The 22,891-nt window shown below is 36.4% G+C and overlaps 1 protein-coding gene across 1 annotated transcript in view; it reads left to right on the top strand.

Annotated features, from left to right (window-relative positions):
- The window catches only part of LOC111058131 (zinc finger CCCH domain-containing protein 18), a 40,734-nt gene that overhangs the window by 14,114 nt on the left and 3,729 nt on the right, over positions 1-22,891 (top strand). Inside the window, exons 8-12 of the mRNA XM_039429589.1 lie at positions 10,439-10,848; positions 12,604-12,775; positions 13,575-13,774; positions 16,524-16,603; positions 18,256-18,310. Of these exons, the coding sequence (XP_039285523.1) occupies positions 10,439-10,848; positions 12,604-12,775; positions 13,575-13,774; positions 16,524-16,603; positions 18,256-18,310 (917 nt within the window). The remainder of the gene's footprint in view (positions 1-10,438; positions 10,849-12,603; positions 12,776-13,574; positions 13,775-16,523; positions 16,604-18,255; positions 18,311-22,891) is intronic.

Genomic DNA, 22,891 nt, shown 5'->3' on the forward strand with positions numbered 1-22,891 from the left:
ATGAACTATTCCTATTATATTAACCTTCCGCAGTCGCGCTGTTGTAAAAAGTACAACAGTGTCGGTTTTTTGCTGCACAAAACTATTGAATGGGGTGGTGTCTGTGAATGAGTCACCTATGCATTCCAAAACTTCCCCCCCACCATCACTCCACTGAGTTGCAGTATCAACCGAGCAATGGTTCAGTCTTTAGGTGCCATTTAGTCGTGACAGTGCATAAGATAGGGAAAGACTAAACGGGGACCGTAAACGAACCAATAACTCAGAATTGATGGCTTTGCTTGATGTACCTTATTGGGCTATGAAATGGTAATCATCCAAATGTTCATAGGCGTAAAAAAATTCAAGAAGATGGATAAAGTAATTATACATTTGTGCGCTGTTCTGTTGTTGTAAATTGGATGCGAAATAAAGAATCTTATCTTATCTTATCTTACAATGAATTAATATGTTTTGACAGTAAACAGAGTACATAACAATTGGAAAATTGGATGTTGTACAAAATACAACACGCGACTGCTCGTGTGATCGATAGGACGGGACTACCGGAAGGTTGAACGAGCAATTTCTGTATATATTTTTATATTATTTGGTTACTTATATTTATTTATGTCCAACGGATCTCGAAAACGGCTCTAACGATTTTCACGAAATTTGGAACTTAGTAGGTTTATGATATAAAAATTCGATTGCACTAGGTCTCATCCCTGGGAAAACTCGCTGAAGGACATGAAAAGGATAATTCATTCTTGGAAAAACAGATGATAATTTCGTCGTCTTTCGATAACAGAAGATGCGTGTGTCTGTGTGGGAGATCAGCTGTGTAATCAATCAGCTTACCGTATCTCGCGAGAAATCTTGACATTTTCATAGACTCGATCAAAATAATCTGATTTGTTGACATCACATGGTATATCATAATATTCAAAAGGGGTATTCACAATGTTGTTTTAGCCAGCCAAAGTGCTATTTGATAACTCTGGATTGTGAACGCCCCATCTAAAACCATCTGCTATTAGCTAACTGCAGTAGCGATCCATGCGGATAATTTGTGTAACTCAAAATTTATTATAACTCAAAAGTAAGATTATAAACATATGGCTGCCGTTTCAACAGAGATAGCTAGAGTTAGCGGACTCAAACCTGCGCTATCTGCTATCTCGTCTGTTAATTTTTTTCCAACGTTCCACTATAGCATTGAGTTAACACAGACTTAGCAATTAGCTGGAGTTAGCGAATAGCTCGACTTAGCCAGCTAACTTCAACATTGTGAATACTCCTAAAGCTAATAATTATTTTACAGTTGTAAGTGATTAGTGAGTGTTATTTTGTTATTCAATTTGGTTTGTAAATAATCTAAATTAGAACTTTTTTGTTTTTAAATGTTTGGACTGAAAATTGAACCTGAATTCAAGTGTATGGAACATAACCTACTTCCTGGACTATTTATAGTGTCTAAATCAAAAGTCGGAGAAGAAAAAGTTTTGGGCTGTGCCTGTTAGGCCCATGTTATACGGACAGAAAAAACGCGACAGATAAAACGCCGACGCTGAACTAACAATTCAGTGCTGTTATACGAGCAGCAATAACGCCGCGTCGTCGACGCCAGGGAGCTGTTATACAAGCAGCAAACACGCCGCGGCAGGCTCCGAGGGAGCCAATATTCACTCCCGATCAGTGTCTCTTGTAGTCTGCTACAGCACAAAATATGGATGCGGTGCGAATAGGTTGTGTAGGTTTTCACCAGTTAATGGTAATTTACGTTGATGGTACAAAAAGGAAGAAGAGGCGTTGGAGCACACACCCTGTGTTAAGTAGCCGATTGACTACTGGGACATTTCACACTACATTCGCACTACACAGGCAGTACGAAGACAAGTTTTTTCAATACTACAGGATGTCTGTTTCTTCCTTTGATGAGCTGCTTAGCCTTGTGTGTGGGGAAATCCAAAAAAAGGAGACCAATATGAAGCAGAGTATTCAACCAGTAGAAAGATTGGTAAGTGTACGCCCGGAGGAGTATGGTGGGGGGGAAGCACGGATCTGCCGCGTAAAAGCTGCCCGTATAACAGTACTCGCGTCATTTCTATCGCGTTTTTTCTGCCAATTTTACCGGTCCGGTCGCGTTGTCGACGCTGACACCGGGTTTACAGGGTCCGACGCGACAGATAAAACGTTCGTATAACTTGCACACAGTGACGTCCATTGCTCGGTAGGCTTGGCGTCTACGTGGCGAAAAATCTGTCGCGTTTTTTCTGTCCGTATAACATGGGCCTTAGTCCTTCCCCAATCATTTTAAAGAATTGTGTTCTGTTTATCAATAGTCTATAAATAAATAACGAGAGAAGCTCTATGCCCCGATATTCATTATATTAATGTTGTAAATGTGCTTTTGTAATTAACACTTCATTCATTAAAAGTTTACATTCATGAAAAGATAAAAATAAAATACTACATCAATTTGGAACGTTCATCATAAAACTCTAAGTCCGTTTGCACAGTCAAAGCTTAAACTAATTAATCAGCTGGTGATTTAAACTCAAAATAATAATAATAATAATAATAATAATAATAATAATAATAATAATAATAATAATAATAATATTTTATTGTCATTAAACTTTGAAAAAAAGCAATAGACAACGTCACAATCGTTATTTGCATACACATACAACATATACATATAAAATGTAAACAATAAATAACAGAACTTTACAATAATAAAATACGCAATACATTTAACTTAGAAATGAATTGAACCATCATTCAAAGCTAGGAACTCAGTAATAACATAAAAGGGATGTCCAACCAGCCACTCCTGAAGCTTACGTCTAAGAACGCTGATGGGATAGTCTTTCACCTGTCTTGATAGCTTATTGTAGCTTTTGATCCCAATTACTTCGTAGCTCTTTGTTGATTTCGTCAGTCGGTTAAAAGGTACATTTATCATTTCACGATGCCGAGTGAAATGCTCATGTATGTCCTGCCTACGTTCAAGGTGAGATATATTGTCAATTGTATACAGTATAACCTTAAAAATATATACATTTATTACTGTCATTATTTTCATGTCCATGAACAGAGGTCTACAATGGGCAAGGTATTGTGCACTAGAAATTATTCTAACAGCTTTCTTTTGGAGTACAAGCACACTCCGTATATCACTACAGTTTCCCCATAAAATAATTCCATATGATAGCAGACTATGGAAAAACGCAAAGTAAGCTGATCTCAAATACATGTAGGTCACATGCTCTTTTAAGTTGTGTAAAAGATATATAACTCTAGAGAGTTTACCAGTCAAATATTCAATATGTGGCCGCCAAGTCAGCTTCTCATCCAGGAAAATACCAAGAAATTTACTACTTTTAGAGGAGTTCAACAAGGTAGCTCCCCTCAAACCAAAAAACAGTGACTGGGTCTTGCTCTCATTCAGCAGGAACCCATTTGCTCTAAACCAATCCGATGCTTTAGACATAGATGTTGCCGACGAAGTTTCAAGTTTGTGGATGTCATTACTCTCATTTACAAAAGTTGTATCATCGGCATACAATATTGTCTGATTCTTTACGAAGCTTGGTAGGTCATTTATCATTAGTATAAAAAGCAGCGGCCCGAGCACGGAACCCTGTGGTACACCATACTTGACTTCTGATACCTTGGATCTTGATCCCTTAATACACACTATCTGTTTTCGCTTTCGTAGATAGGATTTTAATAATCTATTGGGAAATCCCATTGCCGTCATCTTATCCAGAAGAACGGAATGGTCAATACAATCAAATGCCTTGCTCAGGTCACAGAAGGTGGCCTGAACAAAGCGTTTACCCTCAAAAGCCTCAAGAATTTTATTGATGAGTGAATCAACAGCTTGTGTGGTCGACCTATTCTTAATAAAACCAAACTGCTCATTACATATAATTTTATGTTGCTCTAAATAATCACACATTTGCTTATGAATTATAATTTCAAAAACTTTGGCAAAAATGGGAATTAATGAAATTGGTCGGTAACTGGAAGGGCAATTCTTGTCACCTTTCTTATAAACAGGTATCACTCTCGATAGTTTTAGTGCATCAGGAAAAACGCCTTGCTCTATGCATTTATTTATACAATAAACTAAAGGACATGCTATGCAATCACCTAATTTCCGAAGTAGATTATTTGTGAGGCCATATATATCAACACTGTCAGATGATTTTAATCTATTCAGAGCATCCAGGACATCATCCATGGTCACTTCAGCAAACTGAAAAGTAGGCCTCTCTTCTCCAGTGATGAAATTCTGCATCATATCCATTGCAGTCTCGGTAGGTTTCATTATCCTACTATTTATATCATCAACCGCAATCCCACAGAAGTCATTAAATTCATCAGGTGATACTGGAATTACGTCGTTGCATTTACTACCGTTTACTGAACCTATTATTTTCCAGGCCATTTTGCATTTGTTTGCTGCTTTCTCAATTCGACCAATTGTGTGTACTTTCTTAGCATTCATAATTGCTGTTTTATACTTACTTCTAGCATCCAAGTATAATAGCCTAGTTACCTCCGTGTTAACTTTCTTATTTAAGTCATAAAGCATCATCATCCTGTTTTTCATATTAGTCAATTCGGTTGTGTACCAATCATTCTTACGTTTATTAATTCTGTATTTCCTGAAATGTCCATTAACTTTACACTTTCTTTGAGGTATAGTGCTATCAAGGATACTCATAAATTTATAAAAAAAATTATCAAAAATCTGACCTGCTGTAGACAACTCCATACTACTAAAAAACCTCACCCAATCATAATTTCTAAGAGATTCTCTACAATTGGCCAATTTTAAGACATCTATTGGCCTAGAAGTAACAATTCTAGCCTGGGTATTATTAATTGATTTATCTAAGGAAAAATTCTTCACAATTAGACATACAGAGTCATGGTCAGAGAAAGTGCACTTGATAACTTTGCAAATCTGATTCAGTTCTGTGATACAAGCATTTGTAAACACATTGTCAAGACAAGCTTTCCCTCGTGTCGGCATATTATTCTGTGCTGTAAAGTTATATTGCCTAAGTAGGTTCTTGAAATCAGCTACATGCCTCTTATTATTGACAGTTACATCGAAATGCGCATTTATATCTCCACCAATTACAATTTTATAGTTTCTCCACTTATAACTTGTCGCGTAAAATAAAAAGAGAGTTTCCAAACTTTCCAAGAATTTTGATGGATCTCCATTAGGTGACCTATAGATAGATAAAATTAACACCTTACTCATCTCAATGCAAACACCAGCTATTTCAAAATCAAGCTCCTGGCACATTGACTCAAGCTCTAACTTCTTAGCCTTGCCTGACAGTGCTTCCGTCACAAAGATTGCAACCCCCCCACGCATATGAGTATCCCTACAATAAGACTGGATCAATTTAAAATTATCCAACTGTTTAAAAGGCAATTCAGTCTTCCTACACCAGTGCTCACATATACATAATACATCAAAATTATTGTCTGCAGCATATTCATTGACTAATAGATTTTTATTCTCAAGGCCTTGTACATTTAAATATCCAATTCTGAATTCAATATTAGTAGACATTATCAAATTTACAGCCCGTTTAACTTCATTACAGTTAGAATGTAATGCTTCCAGGTCCTGTCTGTCTAAAGGTTTTAGGGTTTCTGATTGATCTTCTTCTAAAGCAGGACCATAAACTAGTTTTCCGAATTACTAGTATACCCTAACTCAATAACATTGCCGCCAGCATGCCCACACTCCAACTGTTCTTTTAATTTTCGAGCCAGTGAAGTTTTTCCCTTTCTATTCAAATGTAATCCATGCCTTGTGAAGTTTTCTCTACCTAAGTCAGAAATATCTATAATCTTTACGTTATCAAATTTCCCACAAATCGTTTTAATTCTTCTATTTGTTTTTCTTATTTCGGTGTTGACACAGGACCAGTCCGGTAGATCATGCCTCATTGGTATTGTGGATACTAATATATTCGTAAAATTCAATACTTGGATAAGAGTAATCAAGCTTCTTAAAAATTTCGACGCCTCATTAAAATAAACATCATTCGACCCTCCAATAACAACCACGTTATCATCACATGATAAATCATGAGTGTCACTTCTTATATTATTAGCAATAGGGTCAAATCCTGCGCCAGGCATGATAAAACCACTGACAGATTTTCCGAGCTCAAGTTGATCAAGGTGGTGTACCAAATCGCGACCGTGACTGTCTCCATACACTCTGATTACATTACCATTACACTTATTATTACAAGTAGTGTGAGTCACTTTTCCATTAATACAACTTTTTTTCAAAACTTCGACTGGTTCAGGATTTGAGGGCTTGAATTTTTCTTTCTCAAAAATTTTACTATAAGTTTGCTCCATATCCATTCCATATCTGCAATTGACAGGTTTCAAAACCTCACATGCATTAGCAAGCATCCTCCATCTATAGCTGGAAGCATTGAAATCATTGTCCAATTCAAGACCTGCAGTTAAGCATGTAGATTTGTTGATTTTCCTAAATTTCAAAACCTCTTCAATAAAATACAGTGCATATACACCACAGTCAAAAGTATTGTTCTGACGTGGACAGGGCATACTTATCAAATTTGCTGATTTGAAATATGGCCCTATCCTACTGACCAGAGTACTAGCGTAACTATCATTATGTTTATCCAACGAATCAAAGCTAATAAATTTATTGAAAACCCTATCATACAATACAGTGCTCCAATGAGAACCAGACCATCCATTAATACATTCAGACTGTTGGCTATCACTAACAACAAATGCAATAATATTATTATTATGATTTACAATTTTATTCAGGAAAGATATATCAGCTTTTTCATCATGTATGATCATAGCAGTTACAGAAGGCAATATTACCTGGCTCCCTGGAAAAGAATTCATCAGAAAATTACAAAAACAGTCCATATCGGCGTCAGCAATAAGTTCAGTCCTGAGAAATCGGCTAAGACGATCGACTAGGGTGCTTTCCTGTGACACCTCCTGCTCCGGCCTCCCTGGCTGCTCACAAGTCGTCATCTCCATCAAACGAATGTCCAGCTCCATCGAACGATTGATGGCCGCATTCCATTGTTCCTCTAGTACTTTTATTCTGGCTCTTAATTTGTCATTATCCTGTTGTAACTGATTGTCACATATTAACGTCCGAAGGGTAGTAAAACTATCATTGTCATCATAACTATCCTGTTTGTCCACAATGGAAAGTTCATCGTCAATTTCAGTAGTTAGGCCTATACCAGCCTGACTAATATGCTCGTGCGATCCATTTATTTCCCGTACAATAGATACATTTGAATTTGTTTTTATCGATACTGAACAGTTTTTGTATAAACACCGCCATGTAACATCGCCTTTATTCGAAGTTGATGCTTTCCTGTATTTTACACCGTTGTACTCAATAGCAGCATTACCTCTAGATGTTTTACATTGTTTGATAGTGAAGTTCATATTAATTATGTTGTTGTAACCGTAACGTGAAAAAAAATGCTTTATTGGAAGATTGAGAGCTGTATCATACAGAACAGTTATTGACGTAAGTAGCTATCGTAATTCAAACTCTCCCGCCAGCACTTGAAAACAGTTTTCAAAACTACGTTGCTATGATACGATAAACCCGCTAAGATACAAAAGTCCGCACAGCTGATTGCATTCACTAGCGATACAAAATTAATATTAGAAACCGTTCTACTAGTGTCTTATCACTTGAAACGGTAGACAATGATAAGAAGTTCTGCTCCGATCACTGGGCTATATTAACAGTACACATATATTTCATTCATATAGCTTCTTAGTGTTTACTGTTTACTGTGAATAAACATGATTTGACTTGGTACCCCCGAATGAATTCAACAACTAGCCGATTCTTAGGTTAAGTACGCAGTCAGAACACAATATTAGAGCTACCAGAGTTTAAACACAATTCACAAAGGATTCACTACATACAACAGCACACCATTACTATTTGGTCTGTATCATAACAGTTAAAACTTTTTCATTACTCACTTAATTCATTAAATTAACTTCAAATGTAGAGCAACATGCAGAGTAAACTTCCTATTTCTGCGTCTGCGCAGAGAAGCTGTTTCTGCCTGGTGAAAACAGAGCAGGCATGCAGTTTTTAGTAGGACCTAAAATTAGTTTCATAAGGTGCAATTCCTAAGCGATGACTGTAACGACTCTAGTAATCAATTCAATTCAATTCAATTTATTTCACCAAAACACAATCATCCTATTGATCTCCAGAATAACCAGTTAACCAGACGTGCCTCTTCACATCTTGTCAATACATGGTCGGTTTTTATATTATATTATAGCCTAGTATAGCGAATTCCATTCCGAACTACCAGAGAAAATAATTTAAGTATCAGAGACTATAAAATAGAATCCGTGAATGATATAAAAGTTCTTGGAGTGGTGATTGACTCTGACCTTTCTTGGATACCTCACCAAGAATATCTTAAAAACAAACTGAACTCAGCAATTTTCGTACTGAGAAATTTGAAAGCTATATTGGACTCCAGGGCTCTTAGAAGTGTTTATTCCGCACTGTTTCACTCACACCTGACCTACGGCATTATTTTTTGGGGAAATTCAAGTTGCGTAGTTGAGGTGTTCAGAATGCAGAAGTGGGCATTGAGAGTGATGATGGGAGAATCAATTCGAACAAGTTGTCGCCCCCTTTTCAAAAAACTTCAAATTCTCCCATTCCCAAGCCTATATATTTTCGAAACAATCTGCTTCATTAAGAAAAATCTACATGAATTTGATACAGGCGGAACATTCCATCAATACCCAACAAAATATAGGAACAACCTAAGGGACGACACACACCAGACAACCATGTATGAGCGAGGTGTTAGGAGTTCTGGTATTCGGTTGTATAATTTATTGCCAGCTCATATAAAAGAAATGACTGGTACAAAATTCAGTGATCAATTAAAGAAGGAGCTGCTGTCCATATGCGCGTACTCAAATGAAGAGTTCAGAGAGTACTACGAGTGTCGAAATGGGGTTTAGAGAGAATAGAAAAAAAATGTATTGACTTTTCATGTGCCTATTTATGTTCTAAACTACGAGCGTCGAGATAAGGTTTGGTGAGAAAAAAAAATATATTGACTTATCATTTATGTATTTATGTTCTGTATTTTATTGACTTACGACATTGACAAGTCCAAATTCCCCTTTTATAGGAGGTCAGTGGATGAAAAATAATAATAATAATAATAATTTGCTCCAAATATAATTGTCGTATGGGTAAAAATGAGAATTCTAGAAAATCCTATTTTTCAGGTGCACTTTATTCTTTCTCAGTTTACAATAGTGAGTTCTGTATTGTTTTCAATGGTCTTGAAACATTTGTATATGCACCCCCCAATCCACAATTCGTTCATTCTTCCACATCATATCAATCCACAATTTTAATTAATTCAATCATTTAACATAACACAACTTCCAGAGAAGTACTGCAGGCTTAAGCCCAAAACTGTTCCAATTCTCATTTAGAAATTCTTTATTGCCAAAATTCAACAACGTAACAAATCAGTCAATAAATCAATATATTATAAATTATTATTATTAATCAATGGTCCATTGACCGCCCTTGGAGGGGGCATGCGGACTCGTCAAAATTTAAGTCCATTATTAACTAGTCATATTTTAGTTTTTTTTTAACCTAACTTCCCAAACGTTGCTCATAATGAACAATAAATTCCTCCCTTGAGTATGGAGATATATTCAGTAACTCCCTCTTCAATTGACCTCTAAACTCCCTACCTGTGATTTCCTTCAGACGTTGTGGTAATATACTATATAATCTTATACCAGAGCTTATACCTGTGATTTCCTTCAGACGTTGTGGTAATATATTATAAAATCTTATACCAGAGCTTTTTACACCTCGCTCATATGATGGGCATCCTCCTTTAAGTTTCGCCTGTATCTTGTCTCATAATTATGGAATAATGCTCCCGTATTGAATGAGTTCTCATATGTTTTTACGAAACATAATAGTTTCAAGGATGTATAGGCTAGGCAATGGTAGGATTTTAAATTCCTTAAAAAGTGGCCGAAAACTATTTTTTTATTGATTCTCCTGCTATTATTCTTAACGCCCATTTCTGAAGTCTGAATATCTTGATAATACCACTCGAATTTCCCCAGAAAACAACCCCATACGACAAGAGGGAATGAAATATTCTTATTCCTATTGCAGATCAGATAGATAGATAAATGTAAATAAATATTTATAATAAATAAATAAATAATGTCTTTCATTTTCACTTCACAACAGAGACTGTGAGAAACAGAGAAAAGAGCAGAGACTGTGTGAAAGGGCATAAACTGAAGGCAGGGCTTAATGTATAGTGTACATTTAAAAAAAATATCTTATTTTTTTCTATTGCAGCCCGCCACCAACGCGCAGCTCTCGGCGTCGCGGCGGCGAGGAGCGACGCAGAAGCGGCAGCGCGGGCGGAGGCGGCGGCGAAGGACGCGGCGGCGGTGGAGGCGGCAGAGGCGACGAGTGGGCCGACCCGTGGATGCGGTCCAAGTCACCGGTGGGCGGCCGCTCCAAGGGGGGCGGTGGTGGAGGTTCAGGAGGCGGTGCTGGGGGGGCGGGGTCTCGCCGTCGCAAGCAGTCCTATTCGTCGGGCTCGTCCTATTCCAGCAGCAGCTCCACGAACAGCTCACGGTCGTCGAGCTACAGCTCGTTCAGCCGCGACTCGAGGTCACGGTCGCGCTCGAGTCGGTCAAGGTCGCCGCTGCCGCACCCTGCGCGCCGCATCATCAAGGGCGCCGAACGGGGATCAGGTATGATTCAATGCAATCAATTTTTTTCAATTTCAATTTATTTCTTTTCACACACACACACACACATACAAGTTTAATACAGAGATTAACAAAAAGAATACATGCAAACAACAACAACAACAACAATACACATTGAAACAAAAGAAAAAGAAAGTGGTGAAAGAAAAGGAAGTGGGTTTTTTCCAACTATGGATATCCATGTACTAGGAAAACCTTCGATCCTTGAGAAGGTGAAGAAGGTATCAGGAAAAGTAAATAGACGGTAGATATGAAAGGATGGGAAGAATAATAAGGGAAGGATGGAAATAAAGAAACCGATAGGACCAGGTGTTAAAATAAATGAAATGTATCTACTACTTTATTGTACAAATCTTGCAAGGCAAGAACAAGATAAAAAATTGAGTGCACTCCTCATTAGGCTAGATCAAGGTCGATTGATAGAGGGTATGACACCAATGAAAATTTCAAAGCGAGATTCAATATGTTTATTCCATTTTATGTTATTTTATAAAAATTTACTACATCTACACTAGTCATAAATAATACAATACTATAGTGAGGTCCACGTTATAATGGCAGTGGAGAAAGATATGAGAACAACGTTGCCGATCCTCACTGTCTAGTCAATGCCTTCTTGACGGTAGCTGATACAGGTTTATTGATGTGATATTAACTGTTCATTCTCGTTTAAAATAATAGATTATATTAAGGCAAGAAGTTATATTTTTCAATAATTTCATAATCGATTTCCATAATTAAGATGGAATATTTTTTTCATTAATTATCAATTCTATATTGTTGAAAGACGATCTGGCAACAGAGCAAAGCGAGAGAGAGATAGCACTATCCGCTTTGTTGAATGACAGACAAGGATAGCAATACCATTGCAAATCAAACACTGCCATTATAGTGGACCTCAGTATAGTCTACATTATTGTTGGACCTGTATTCTAGCTACATTTACATTAACCAATGCACAAATCAAATACATGATTAGAAAAGGACCAACAGGCCTAGCCCAAAACTGTTCCATTTCCGAATTTTGAAAGTAGTAAGCCAATGTCTAAAAGGTAGGCTATGTTGCTTCACTTTGAATCAAATTCCTAGTCCAGAAATATACAAACCAAAATTTAGTTTGGAAACCGAAAAGAATAAAAATATTGCACCAAACTGTAAACTGTTAAGTTTTCAAAACTTGAGAACATTGAAGTATTTAGAAATACTAAATATTTTAGCACTTTAAACCGTATCATGATTCTTCCAACCACTAACCGTATCACCCAGTCTCTCAGACCGGAGATTTAATTTCATGGTAAAACATCAATTTTTTGTAATTTCATTGATCCTTCGGTATCAGAGACCGGGAATTCCGGGATTGATGAAACACCAACCGTATCGTCCGGTACGATAGACCGTAGCGTAAGCAATAAACTGAGGCTCTGTTCGGAATGACTCTTCTAATCACCCTGAAACAACTAGTAATTGTTCTCTGATATTCATTAAACAGCTACTGAGTGGGAGGAGCCAAACAAAAAATTAGGTGTATTAATAATGCAATGCAAACTTTTCGTACCGGTCTCAGAGACCGGGTGATGCGGTTAAAGTGTTAAAAACCAAAAAAACTAAACTCACTCCAAAAATCACAGCTGATAAAACATTTGTGACCGTCTTAAATTTGCTCTATAATAAAACCCCTAAATTGGTTTTGGTGGCATTATTGTTTGTGAACTTGTGATATTGATTTGTGCTTAAAAGGTAAAGTATTGTCTGCAGCAGTTATGTCGGAGAAGTGGGCAGTGACTGAGAAGGCGCGTCACATGAATCCGCCGCCCCCGAGTCCGAGGACCATGAAGGCGGTGCCTGGTGGCGGTCGCGGCCCCTCTTCGCCCGCCCTACTGCCGCGCAACCCCACGCCTCCATCTGACAGGTAATTAAACTAACAAAATAGATTTATGGTCCTTTCAAGCCGATAGGTAATGTCGAGTTGCACTACCTTTATTTTGAATTTATAAAAATATATTATACTAGGCATTCCAAACATATTAATACTTAGTTAAATAGTAACTACTAATACTACATATTAATATTTACTTGGTGGTTATGCATTGGGAAAATGAGCTGGAATTGGAAAGTGAGCATGGTTAGTATGAATGTGTGAGTGATTGGTTGCTAATTTTTCTTTCTTTCTTTTAAAATTCATGTTGAATCATACATCAACCATAATAGCAGAAACATTTAATAGAAGAAACATTCTTCTTTTTCTATTCTTCTACTTCTCTATAAATTCATAAATTATCATATTTTTATTTACATTAAATAAAAATAGCACTAAGAAAAAAGGTTCAATAAATAGTAGCACTAAGAAAAAAAGACAACCTACATGAAATATACATACTATATCTTTTGGATGAGCCAAGCGTTACCAAGGCTCTATGTTTTATTTAAATAGAGCTCAGTATTCTTTTATGTACAAAATTTATACACATTATGCTTTGATATTTCTGTATTATTTTTTTGTTTGTGAGAAACCGAATAACTTTAAAGCCTGCTCTTGCACTGCATGTTGTTTATTATTGTTATTAATGTTTTGTTATTGTAATTCTGTTAGAAATTTTATTGTAAGGACATGGCCTAGTGTACTGTATGTATTTTCTGGCTGTAATAAAATCATTGAATCATTGAATGCGTGAACGAATCAATTTAAATTATGTAATTGTTTGTTGTAGACCTCGTACAGGCTTGCCAGCCAGACTGCTGGCGCACTCTCACACAAAGGCGGCCAAGGCGGTGGCTTCGGCGATGCGTTCGGCTCGCTCGCGATCCAAGAGTTCGCACTCGTCATCCGCCTCCGACACCAGTGGCTCGTCGAGCGACTCCAGCGAGTCCTCGCTCACCTCATCCTCGTCAAGTCGGGGACCGTCTCCCAGTAAGTCACAGCGAACAACTTGAAAAATTAGCTTAATTTCAGAGCAAACAACGGCTAAAACTCACAATTTTTTTCTAAATAGTGTGAAACATTCATTCACGTTTGGACAAGTGTGTTGAACATGTGTGTACGTTCTGTGTACAGTAAATTGTTCCAGTTCCAATCATAAATTGTTCCATCACGTGACTAGTGCAAAATGTTCCCATGGAACGCCATTCCAAAATCGTTGGTTCAAGCTTTTGGCGCGCACTTATAAAAGTTGATTTACACCATAATGTGTCGTCTACTAGCTGCGTGAATGAAGAAAGGCTGTTTTACAAACTTACTGTCTAGAAAAGTGTGCATTTCTTTTACTCCATTACTCTCAAATTTTCTGTAGAGAAAAATTCATTTAAAGAATGATTATCAAACATCATTTTGTCGGTTATGTATTCTATGGCTATGGTAAACAAACAAGCTATCAGCGCATGCGCAGAGAAGCAAGCAGACTACAATTCAATCGACTAATGAGAGCTCGGATAGTTGGAACTGTAACAATTTACCAGGCTTCAAGTGTGGGGCAGGAACTTGGAACTGGTTTCTGGTACAGAATCTGTCAAAATTCTTCTCATGGGACGCGGAACTTTTTACCTGGTAAATTATGAATTGGACAATTTACCAAATACTATGTACCCAGAACGGGCTCATTGTGTCATCGCACTGAAAGACTTCAAAGTACTCGAACATAATTAATTAAGCCTTGTTTCCATTAGCACAGATTCAGCGCTGCAACATGATTTATTTTATTTATTTTATTTTATTCAATTCTTCACGTAAAAATCACAAAAGCAGAGCTAGGCTCTAGTGATGTGTGAAATGTCATTTAATTATTCAAAATGGGAAAAAGAAAGAGAAAAAAAACCCTGAATGTGGATCACTTATAAACCCACTGTCATACCCCAACCCAAGGCAAACCAACTATTACATAAATAGAACACTAGCAGTGACCATACTATATTGGCAAATCATGTAGAGGCTATCTTCTCAAAAAATTCCTCAACTTTATAGGGACACATACCTATGAGAATGGTTTTTAATTTTTTCTTAAATAAACCAGGAGTAGCACTTTCCTTGACTATCTGTGGTAGGACATTGTAAACCTTGATGCCCATGTAATAAGGGCCCTTCTCCAAGAGAGTCAGCCTGTGCTCTGGATACCTGAGTCCCCTGAATCGCGTGTTATATAAATGCGCCACTTGTCTCTCCTGGAAACGGTCCTTATTTCTAAAAACAAATAGAGCTAACTCTAAGATATAAACTGCCGGGGCTGTAAGGAGGGAGTGTTCTCTAAATATGGGTCTGCAAGAACACCTGTCTGTCAGGCCGAATATTCGCCTCAAAGCTTTTTTTTGAGTCCTGAAAATAGATTCAAATTCTGTTGTTCTGCCCCAAAAAATGATACCAAAGCGTAGATGGGATGCAAAATACGCATGATACACAATTAACGCTGTACTTGTACCTGCAACCCTGGAGATCACACCCACTGCAAATGTTGCTCTACTCAGCTTCCTCAACAGTTCAGAAGAGTGAGACTTCCACTTCATATCACTATCCAAGAACAATCCCAGAAAAGTGGTTCCATCAGAGGGCTTCAAGGTGGTATCTGAGTCTAGTTTAACATGAAACGTTCCCTGGGCATTTCGAGCATGAAAAGGCACCAATTTGGTTTTACTAGGGTTCAATGACAAACCATTATAGTTGAACCACTCATTAAGCTCATTCAAACAAGTTTTTGCTCCCTCAATCAAAGAATCAACATTTCCACCCTTAATGAGAGCTGTTGTATCATCAGCAAATAGAGTTAGATCATAATTAACAAACTTTGAGATATCATTTACATATACCAGATAGAGCAATGGTCCCAAAATAGATCCCTGTGGAATACCCCGATTCATTGCCAACCAATTAGAGTTGAAAACCATTCCATCAGCAACAACTGAGACCCTATGGTATCTACCCCGCAAGAATGATTGCAGCCACAAAAATTCAACTCCCCTCACACCATAGTGCCACAACTTGGACAAAAGCAGGTCATGATCCACGCAATCATAGGCCTTGGACAGATCGCAAAAGATACCAAGTACCTTAGATTAGAGAATGAATGATGGAAACTTGTAATAATGGAACGGTCTACAACATTTCAACTCTGTTTCAACAGTTTCTCTGCAACAAATGAGCCAGCCCAATGTGCCGCAAAACAAGTGTTGTTGCGGTTTCGTATTTCGCAATTGATTACTCGTCTCTTTTTCTCTCGAATTCTTATAACCTGCTGGATGTTTATAACCTGCTTTACAATAACATAAATTGTGATTTCAAAGTTGATTTATGAAATTCAAGTTGGAGAGCTATTCTCATTCTTAATAGTAAATAAGCCTGTATTTACTAATTTCTCTGCTGGTTTTGCTAATGTTTGCTGGTTTTTTGTTTGCATCGGTTCTCACATAAAATGTTTAGGTTCATTTCCATCATCAGTTACATTATTCCAAAATGTGATATGAGTTGTGTACTTATAAGTTTAAAGTTAATTTCTACTGTATTATTGATACATTATGATATAGTGCCAAATTAACCTTTTAGAAGTGCCTAGTATCTTTAAATTGTTAGTTATAGGTATCTGATGAGATGTTTTTTATTTTGTTGTATTGCTGATGTAAACAATAAAACTTGAAACTAGTATTCATTTTGTTGAAAGCTGAAATTTGCTTGTCAGGTCGAGCAAAGCGAATTGTAATGGAAGACAGACTGGCGATTGCACAGGCTATGAAGGTTAAAGCAATGGACGCTTTAAAGGTAGGTTGTAAAATTAATTGAATAATTTTTCATGCATTTTCTTTGAATAACTAATTGCAAATCATATGATAATTTTGTTTTAAATGAAGAGTCCTCCCATTTTGCTGGTTTCCATGCGCCGCGCTCTATAAGTTGCTATTTTTGCCACTGTAAGGGTCACGCCACATGAAGCGTTTTCAGACAAGTCAGCTCCGATTGACTGATTGGGTTAGCGTTCGGGAATCAGCTGACAATCAGCCAATCGGAGAGCTTCCTGCCCTGCCGACTCGTCTGAAAAACGCATCATGTTGCTTGGTCCTAATTTATCAATTCGGCGTGAGTGCTGACTGATGTGTTACAACATTCTATTAATTTTTAACACATCTATTTCGATCGTTCTCAAATTGTAAATTTAATTAAAAAATGTTAATGATTATTTAATTAATCGTGTTTACTGTATCTTGATAGTGTGAGAAGTTGTTGAAAATTTCATATTCGAATATCTATCTAATTGACCGAGCGAAGTGAGGTCTAAGATTCAAGTCGACGGTTTGTCATTTCTCTTAATGTTTAAATGTTTACATGTTGCGCATTTACGGCGAAACGCGGTACGGTAATAGATTTTCATGAAATTTGACAGGTATGTTCCTTTTTTAATTGCGCGTCGACGTATATATACAAGGTTTTTGAAAATTTTGCATTTCAAGGATAATATAAAAAGAAAAAGGAGCTTCCTTCATACGCCAATATAAGAGTAAACATCAGACTATAGAATTATTCATCATAAATCAGCTGACAAGTGATTACACAGATGTGTGGAGAAGCCAGTCTATTGCTGTGTTTCCATAAGGTCTATAGTTTCAATCAGGTACTTGTGGATGAGAATACTTCGTGAGGTCTACTGTTCACAGAACTACTAGTGTTATAAGTGAAATAACATTGATGAGTAGCGCTTCCATACAATATTACGTCATGGGCCCTGTTGCATGAGAAAATTCTAGCTAATATTATTTTAGTAGTTCCCTATTCTAATAACCAGCTGATTACTAATATTATTACTAGTAGTTTGTATTCTAACATGCAATAGGTCCCTGCTATTATTGATTTTTGAACAGAATATTCACGAAATCTGTGATTTTCTTGTCCGTATACAGGACGTATATAGGAGGTAGCCACTACCTCCTTAAACAAAGCCATAGTCATTCGTGTGACGTCAGCACAGGTAGGTCTCCTACACCAATAAAAAAACACTGGCTGATATAGATAAGCTAAAATTAACGAATTGTTATTGGTGTAGTACCCCTACTTCCGCTGACGTCACACGAATGCACTACGGCTTTGTTTACGGAGGTAGTGATGCAGCGAACGTTGACTAATATCCACAGTTTTAAAGAAATTCATTGTTCGGATTTAAATTAATTAAGGTTGAGGTCTTATTTTTTACTCAAATATTATTTTCATTTGAAGTGATTATATTAATGTTATGTGTTTTTCACTTTATGTGTAATTCACTTTTGAATTACGTTATGAACGAACCAAAACGCATTTATTCATTTAGAATAGCTGATATCAAACCTGATTATTATTAGGATAATAATAATTATCCTATTAGGTTATTAATTTAGTTTCACATAATTGATGTTCATTTTATATATTGTGTCGCTTTCTTTCAGCTTTCTGGACAAAAACAACAAATCAAACTCACTCTTAAGGGCAGTTCTAATCCAGGTGAGTTGTGCTTATATTTTTTACAAAATTAGCTATGACGACTTAAGTGCTAAACTCTTCTAAATATCATTTATGAGTTTAAAAATCGCTTCCTGGTCGTTCGGAACCTATCTAAATCTGTAGGTTTACTCGTATGTTCGCTCATCATCATCAATACAATTTAACCCAGTTCACGAAGCAGAATTCTATTACAAATTAGAACTCCTAAGTAAATCTATATATACAGCAGTGATGTATTATATAAATCCACTTAAGCTTTCTATAATCCTAAGCTTTCTATGGAGGGTTAAGTGTAAGAGAGGGCCGGCTACGCCCTAACATCGCCCTCCTAGGTTTTTAATAAAGGCAGCGATTCAATTCAATTCTGTACCTCAGAGCTAGAGAAGCGTAAGTCCATTTTTTGACAAAATCATGTTTTCCCACAGCTACCTCGGAAAGTTGCTGTTCCTGTACTGATTACAATACCCAAAGATTCACTATTCCGCTCTAGTGCAGGAAAAATTTTTTCTGCACTCCAGATTTGCAACATGGCAACACAGAATAGTTGGTGGGTTATATGGAGGATTGGTGCACGAAAACAAAAATTAAGTTGGTAACAATGACTGTGGTTAGATTTAGATAAGAATCATTTCAATGGCTACTCTACATTTATGATAAACTCCCAATCTAGAAATCCAAAACAAGAATAATGTTTATCTAAATCACAATTAAATAATCATCATTTACGAATTCTCATCATTTGATAATAAATAATAGTTATTTTCTATTGATAATTATTATTTCAACTGCAAGAAATGAGAAAAGTAGCAAATATACATTATAAAATTCGAATTTTGAGGTTAAATGATTACCGTTCGATATTCATATAAATAAAAATAATAAAAACATAACAATACTACAATAAATATTCTCTGTTGTCTATGTTATTTTTATAAATATTTTTCAGTTTACTTTGAGCATTTTTCTCGGTAATTTGAGCAAAAGTCTAAATTTCTGAATCCTATTTCTGCAGTTCTAAGCTGGATGAAACAAACTTAGGTACGATTCTTCTCGCTAGGTCGCGCGCTTGTCGGTTCAGCCATCTTGCAACCATCTTTAATCAGCTGTTGGCGTGTATTTTGAATGTGAATTTTTTTTACCTGATTTTTTCTGATTCTTGAATGAATAAAAATGAGAACTTTGGCTGAGAATTTTCAACTTAAATTGGATTATTAATTTTTAAATGAATTAAGGTTGTTATTAATAACAGCATCACACACACAAACATTTGATGGATTTCAGGGAATTTTACCCATAATCACCCACTTTTCATATTCAATGGTAACTGTAGGAAAAATTAAATGTGAAATACGTGCGCGAAGTTCCTCTGCTGCACTCAAGAAACCATTCCGCCCTCGCCTACGACGGCTCGGGCGTAAACGTTTCTTTCGGTGCAGCAAACTGTCACTTTGCGCACTAGTTGCACAAATAACTATTTTAGTGGGTCTTGTTCAGTTTTTCGAACTCTATACATTCAAGATAACGCGAGTCCTCTGCAGTTGATTGTTTTTAAGATAACCCGAGCTGAAAGAGCGTAAGTGCAGTAAGCATTAAAACTGAAACAACGTGAGTCCAATAATTCACAAGTAAGTGTAAAGCCCGGTGCGGACGCTCAAGTTTACCATCAGTCTTTTGCTCAAACAATGAATGAATGAATGAATTTATTTGCCAAAAACAAAATACAAAAAATAAATATAAGTATTGCTACTGCACTTAAACCAAGATACATACATTTATTTAATTAGATATAATAACGAAATGATATCCTTTATATTATAAATAATAGTTATAAAATGAAGATTCAATTTATGTTCACATGCATAAGTACAGTAGGTGAGGCAAAAACACCGGCAAAAGGAAGATTCCTTGTGCGCCAGTGTGAGGCGATCAACAAAAGACGGATCGTTGGGTTCAAGCAAAAGACGGATGTAAAGTTGCGTCCACACGCATCAGTCTTATGTCGTCCGTTTTCCTATTTATGTGCTCACAAGCTCAGTTCTTGATATGGTTCATTGAGTCTGAATTGTATACGGTTGACATATATCCGATAGATGAGTAATACTTTATCGTATTTTTTCGTTGATTCAACTGGATAATGCTATATTTAACAACATAATGACAAAAATATTGCTGTTAATCGCTAAATGGCTTTGTTTACATGTCATATCTCGAGACACAGAGATTGAAATTTGAAATTGAAATTTATTGATTCCACGTTGACAAAATATGATACAATAAAACAAAGCTGTGACATAATATCATTTTTACAAAAACAAATCAAAATCTTAAAAATAGCATGTTTAACATTAAAAACTAAACTAGTTGATTTGAAATCAATAAAAAAATTAATGTAAATAAATAGATTAATACAGCAATAATCTATGTCCGAATTGATAAGAAAAGTACCTAATAAACTAACAGTTCTTAAGGGAATCATGCATCTCGAGGTAAAAATCTGTGGGGAGATGGTGATAAATAATTAATATTCAAACTACTACTCAGTGGAATAGAGTGGTTGAGGCCGACCAATTTTAAACACTTTAGTATTGCTCTTAAGAATGTAAGAAAATTTCACAATTTAGGCTTTGAACATAATACACTGTGCTCTACATTGGGGTTAACTATTACAGAGAATTCTATAGCTAGCCTTCCGTACTCTTTTTTAATTTGATTTAAATGACTATATGAGTGTTTTGAAAAATATATCAACGTTTTCTATTTTTAGTAAAAAAATCTTGACACTTTTCAGGAATTTTGTTCGCTTTTCACATTGGCGTATTTCTAAGGGTAGTAGGTTGTAGAACTTAGGAGCCTGATACGAGAAAAACTTCATGAAGTGACTTTTATTAGGTTTGGGTACGCATACTTCCGATTTATTTCTCAAAATACTTTTCTTTAGGTTAGCGTTACCGTTGTTTGTTCCACTTCGGTCAAAGAAATTCCTCAGAACTTTGTATACGTATAGGCTTCTCAGGGGGAGAATGGCAAACTGTTTAAATAGAGGTGCCGAAGGTTCCATCTTTGACTTCCATGCTAAAATACGAATAAAAAACTTTTGTAGTACAATTATTGGATTCAAGGTCGTGGAATAAGCACCACCCCACAACACCAATCCATACTCTAGCTTTGAATTTACCAAGGCATAGTAAACAGACTTCAACAATCCTGCATCGCAAACTGTTCTCAGCAAATAAAATATTCGTATGTACTTAGTAAGTTTCTGTTTTAGGTAGTTCAAATGATTTTTCCATTTAACTTTGGAGTCTAATACTAGACCTAAATATTTTATTTCTTCTACCTGATCAATTTGTGGGCAAGAGCAGGTTGTGTTTTCGACACATGATAACATGTGGTACCTGAGTGGCAAAGGGAAATGTACATTTCGCGATAAACTGAATATCATATATTTTGTTTTGGGGCTCATTATCATATAGTTGTTTGTGAACCACCATCTTAGTGCCATTACATCTGCTTGCATGTCGGCATGTAATTCTTCTATAGAGTTAGCTTTATAAAAAAGAGCCGTATCATCTGCAAAGGCAGTGAGTCTACCCCTAAACAACCCATTACATAATTCATTGACATAGATAAGAAAAAGTGGTCCCGATAACACCGATCCTTGGGGAATACCGAATTCAACTAGACCTCTCTCGCTTAGAGTGCTGTTTACTTTTGTTTGTAGGGTTCTCCCAGACAAGTACGATCGAAACCAGTTGAGTGGTATGCCTCTCACCCCTGCATCGCTCATCCTCGATAAAAGCAGGGAGTGGTCGACAGTATCAAATGCCTTCATAATATCAACAATAATCCCTGCACAAAGGCCTCCCCCATTTAGTGAATCATAAACATTGATCATGTAATCCAGTAGTGCTTTCTCTGTATTTAATCCTTCTCTGAACCCATACTGGGATTTGCTAAAAAAATTATGCATCGATAGAAATTGCATTAATCGGGCTTTGACAACCTTCTCGAGAATTTTGGAGAACAATGACAATAAAGCAATTGGGCGGTAATTGGTGGGGTCACATGGATCACCCTTCTTGTATAATGGCTTTATAATGGTTTTCTTCAATGAATCTGGGAATACTCCAGAACAGAGGCTTTGATTAATTAGGTGGACCAAAACATCAACAATATCTGGCAGTATATGTTTTAACATTGCAGGAGTTATATCATCGAATCCCGGGGCCTTACGGTTATTGAGTGAATTGATGATATTTGATATCTCGTTTGATGTAGTTGGGTAAAACATACTATTATCAATGCGTTCTTTCCTAAACAATCCTCCTCTCAATTTGTTATTTTGGGCTATCAAGGAAATATCTGTGGTTATCCTCTCTCTAAGACCCTTTGCCGCAGTACAAAAAAAAAATAAATATGTTGGCCACCAATTTTGGGTCATCCTCAATCGCTCCATTTTCATTCCTCAAGGCAATATTTTGGACATGGTTTTTATCATTACCTATTATACTATTTAATGTTCGCCACTGTTTCTTTGCGTTATTTCTATTTGTTTCAAATAATTTTTTATTGTAAATGGAT

The sequence above is a fragment of the Nilaparvata lugens genome, chromosome 5 (genome assembly GCF_014356525.2).
Source record: "Nilaparvata lugens isolate BPH chromosome 5, ASM1435652v1, whole genome shotgun sequence".
NCBI classification, from domain to species: Eukaryota; Metazoa; Arthropoda; class Insecta; order Hemiptera; family Delphacidae; genus Nilaparvata; species Nilaparvata lugens.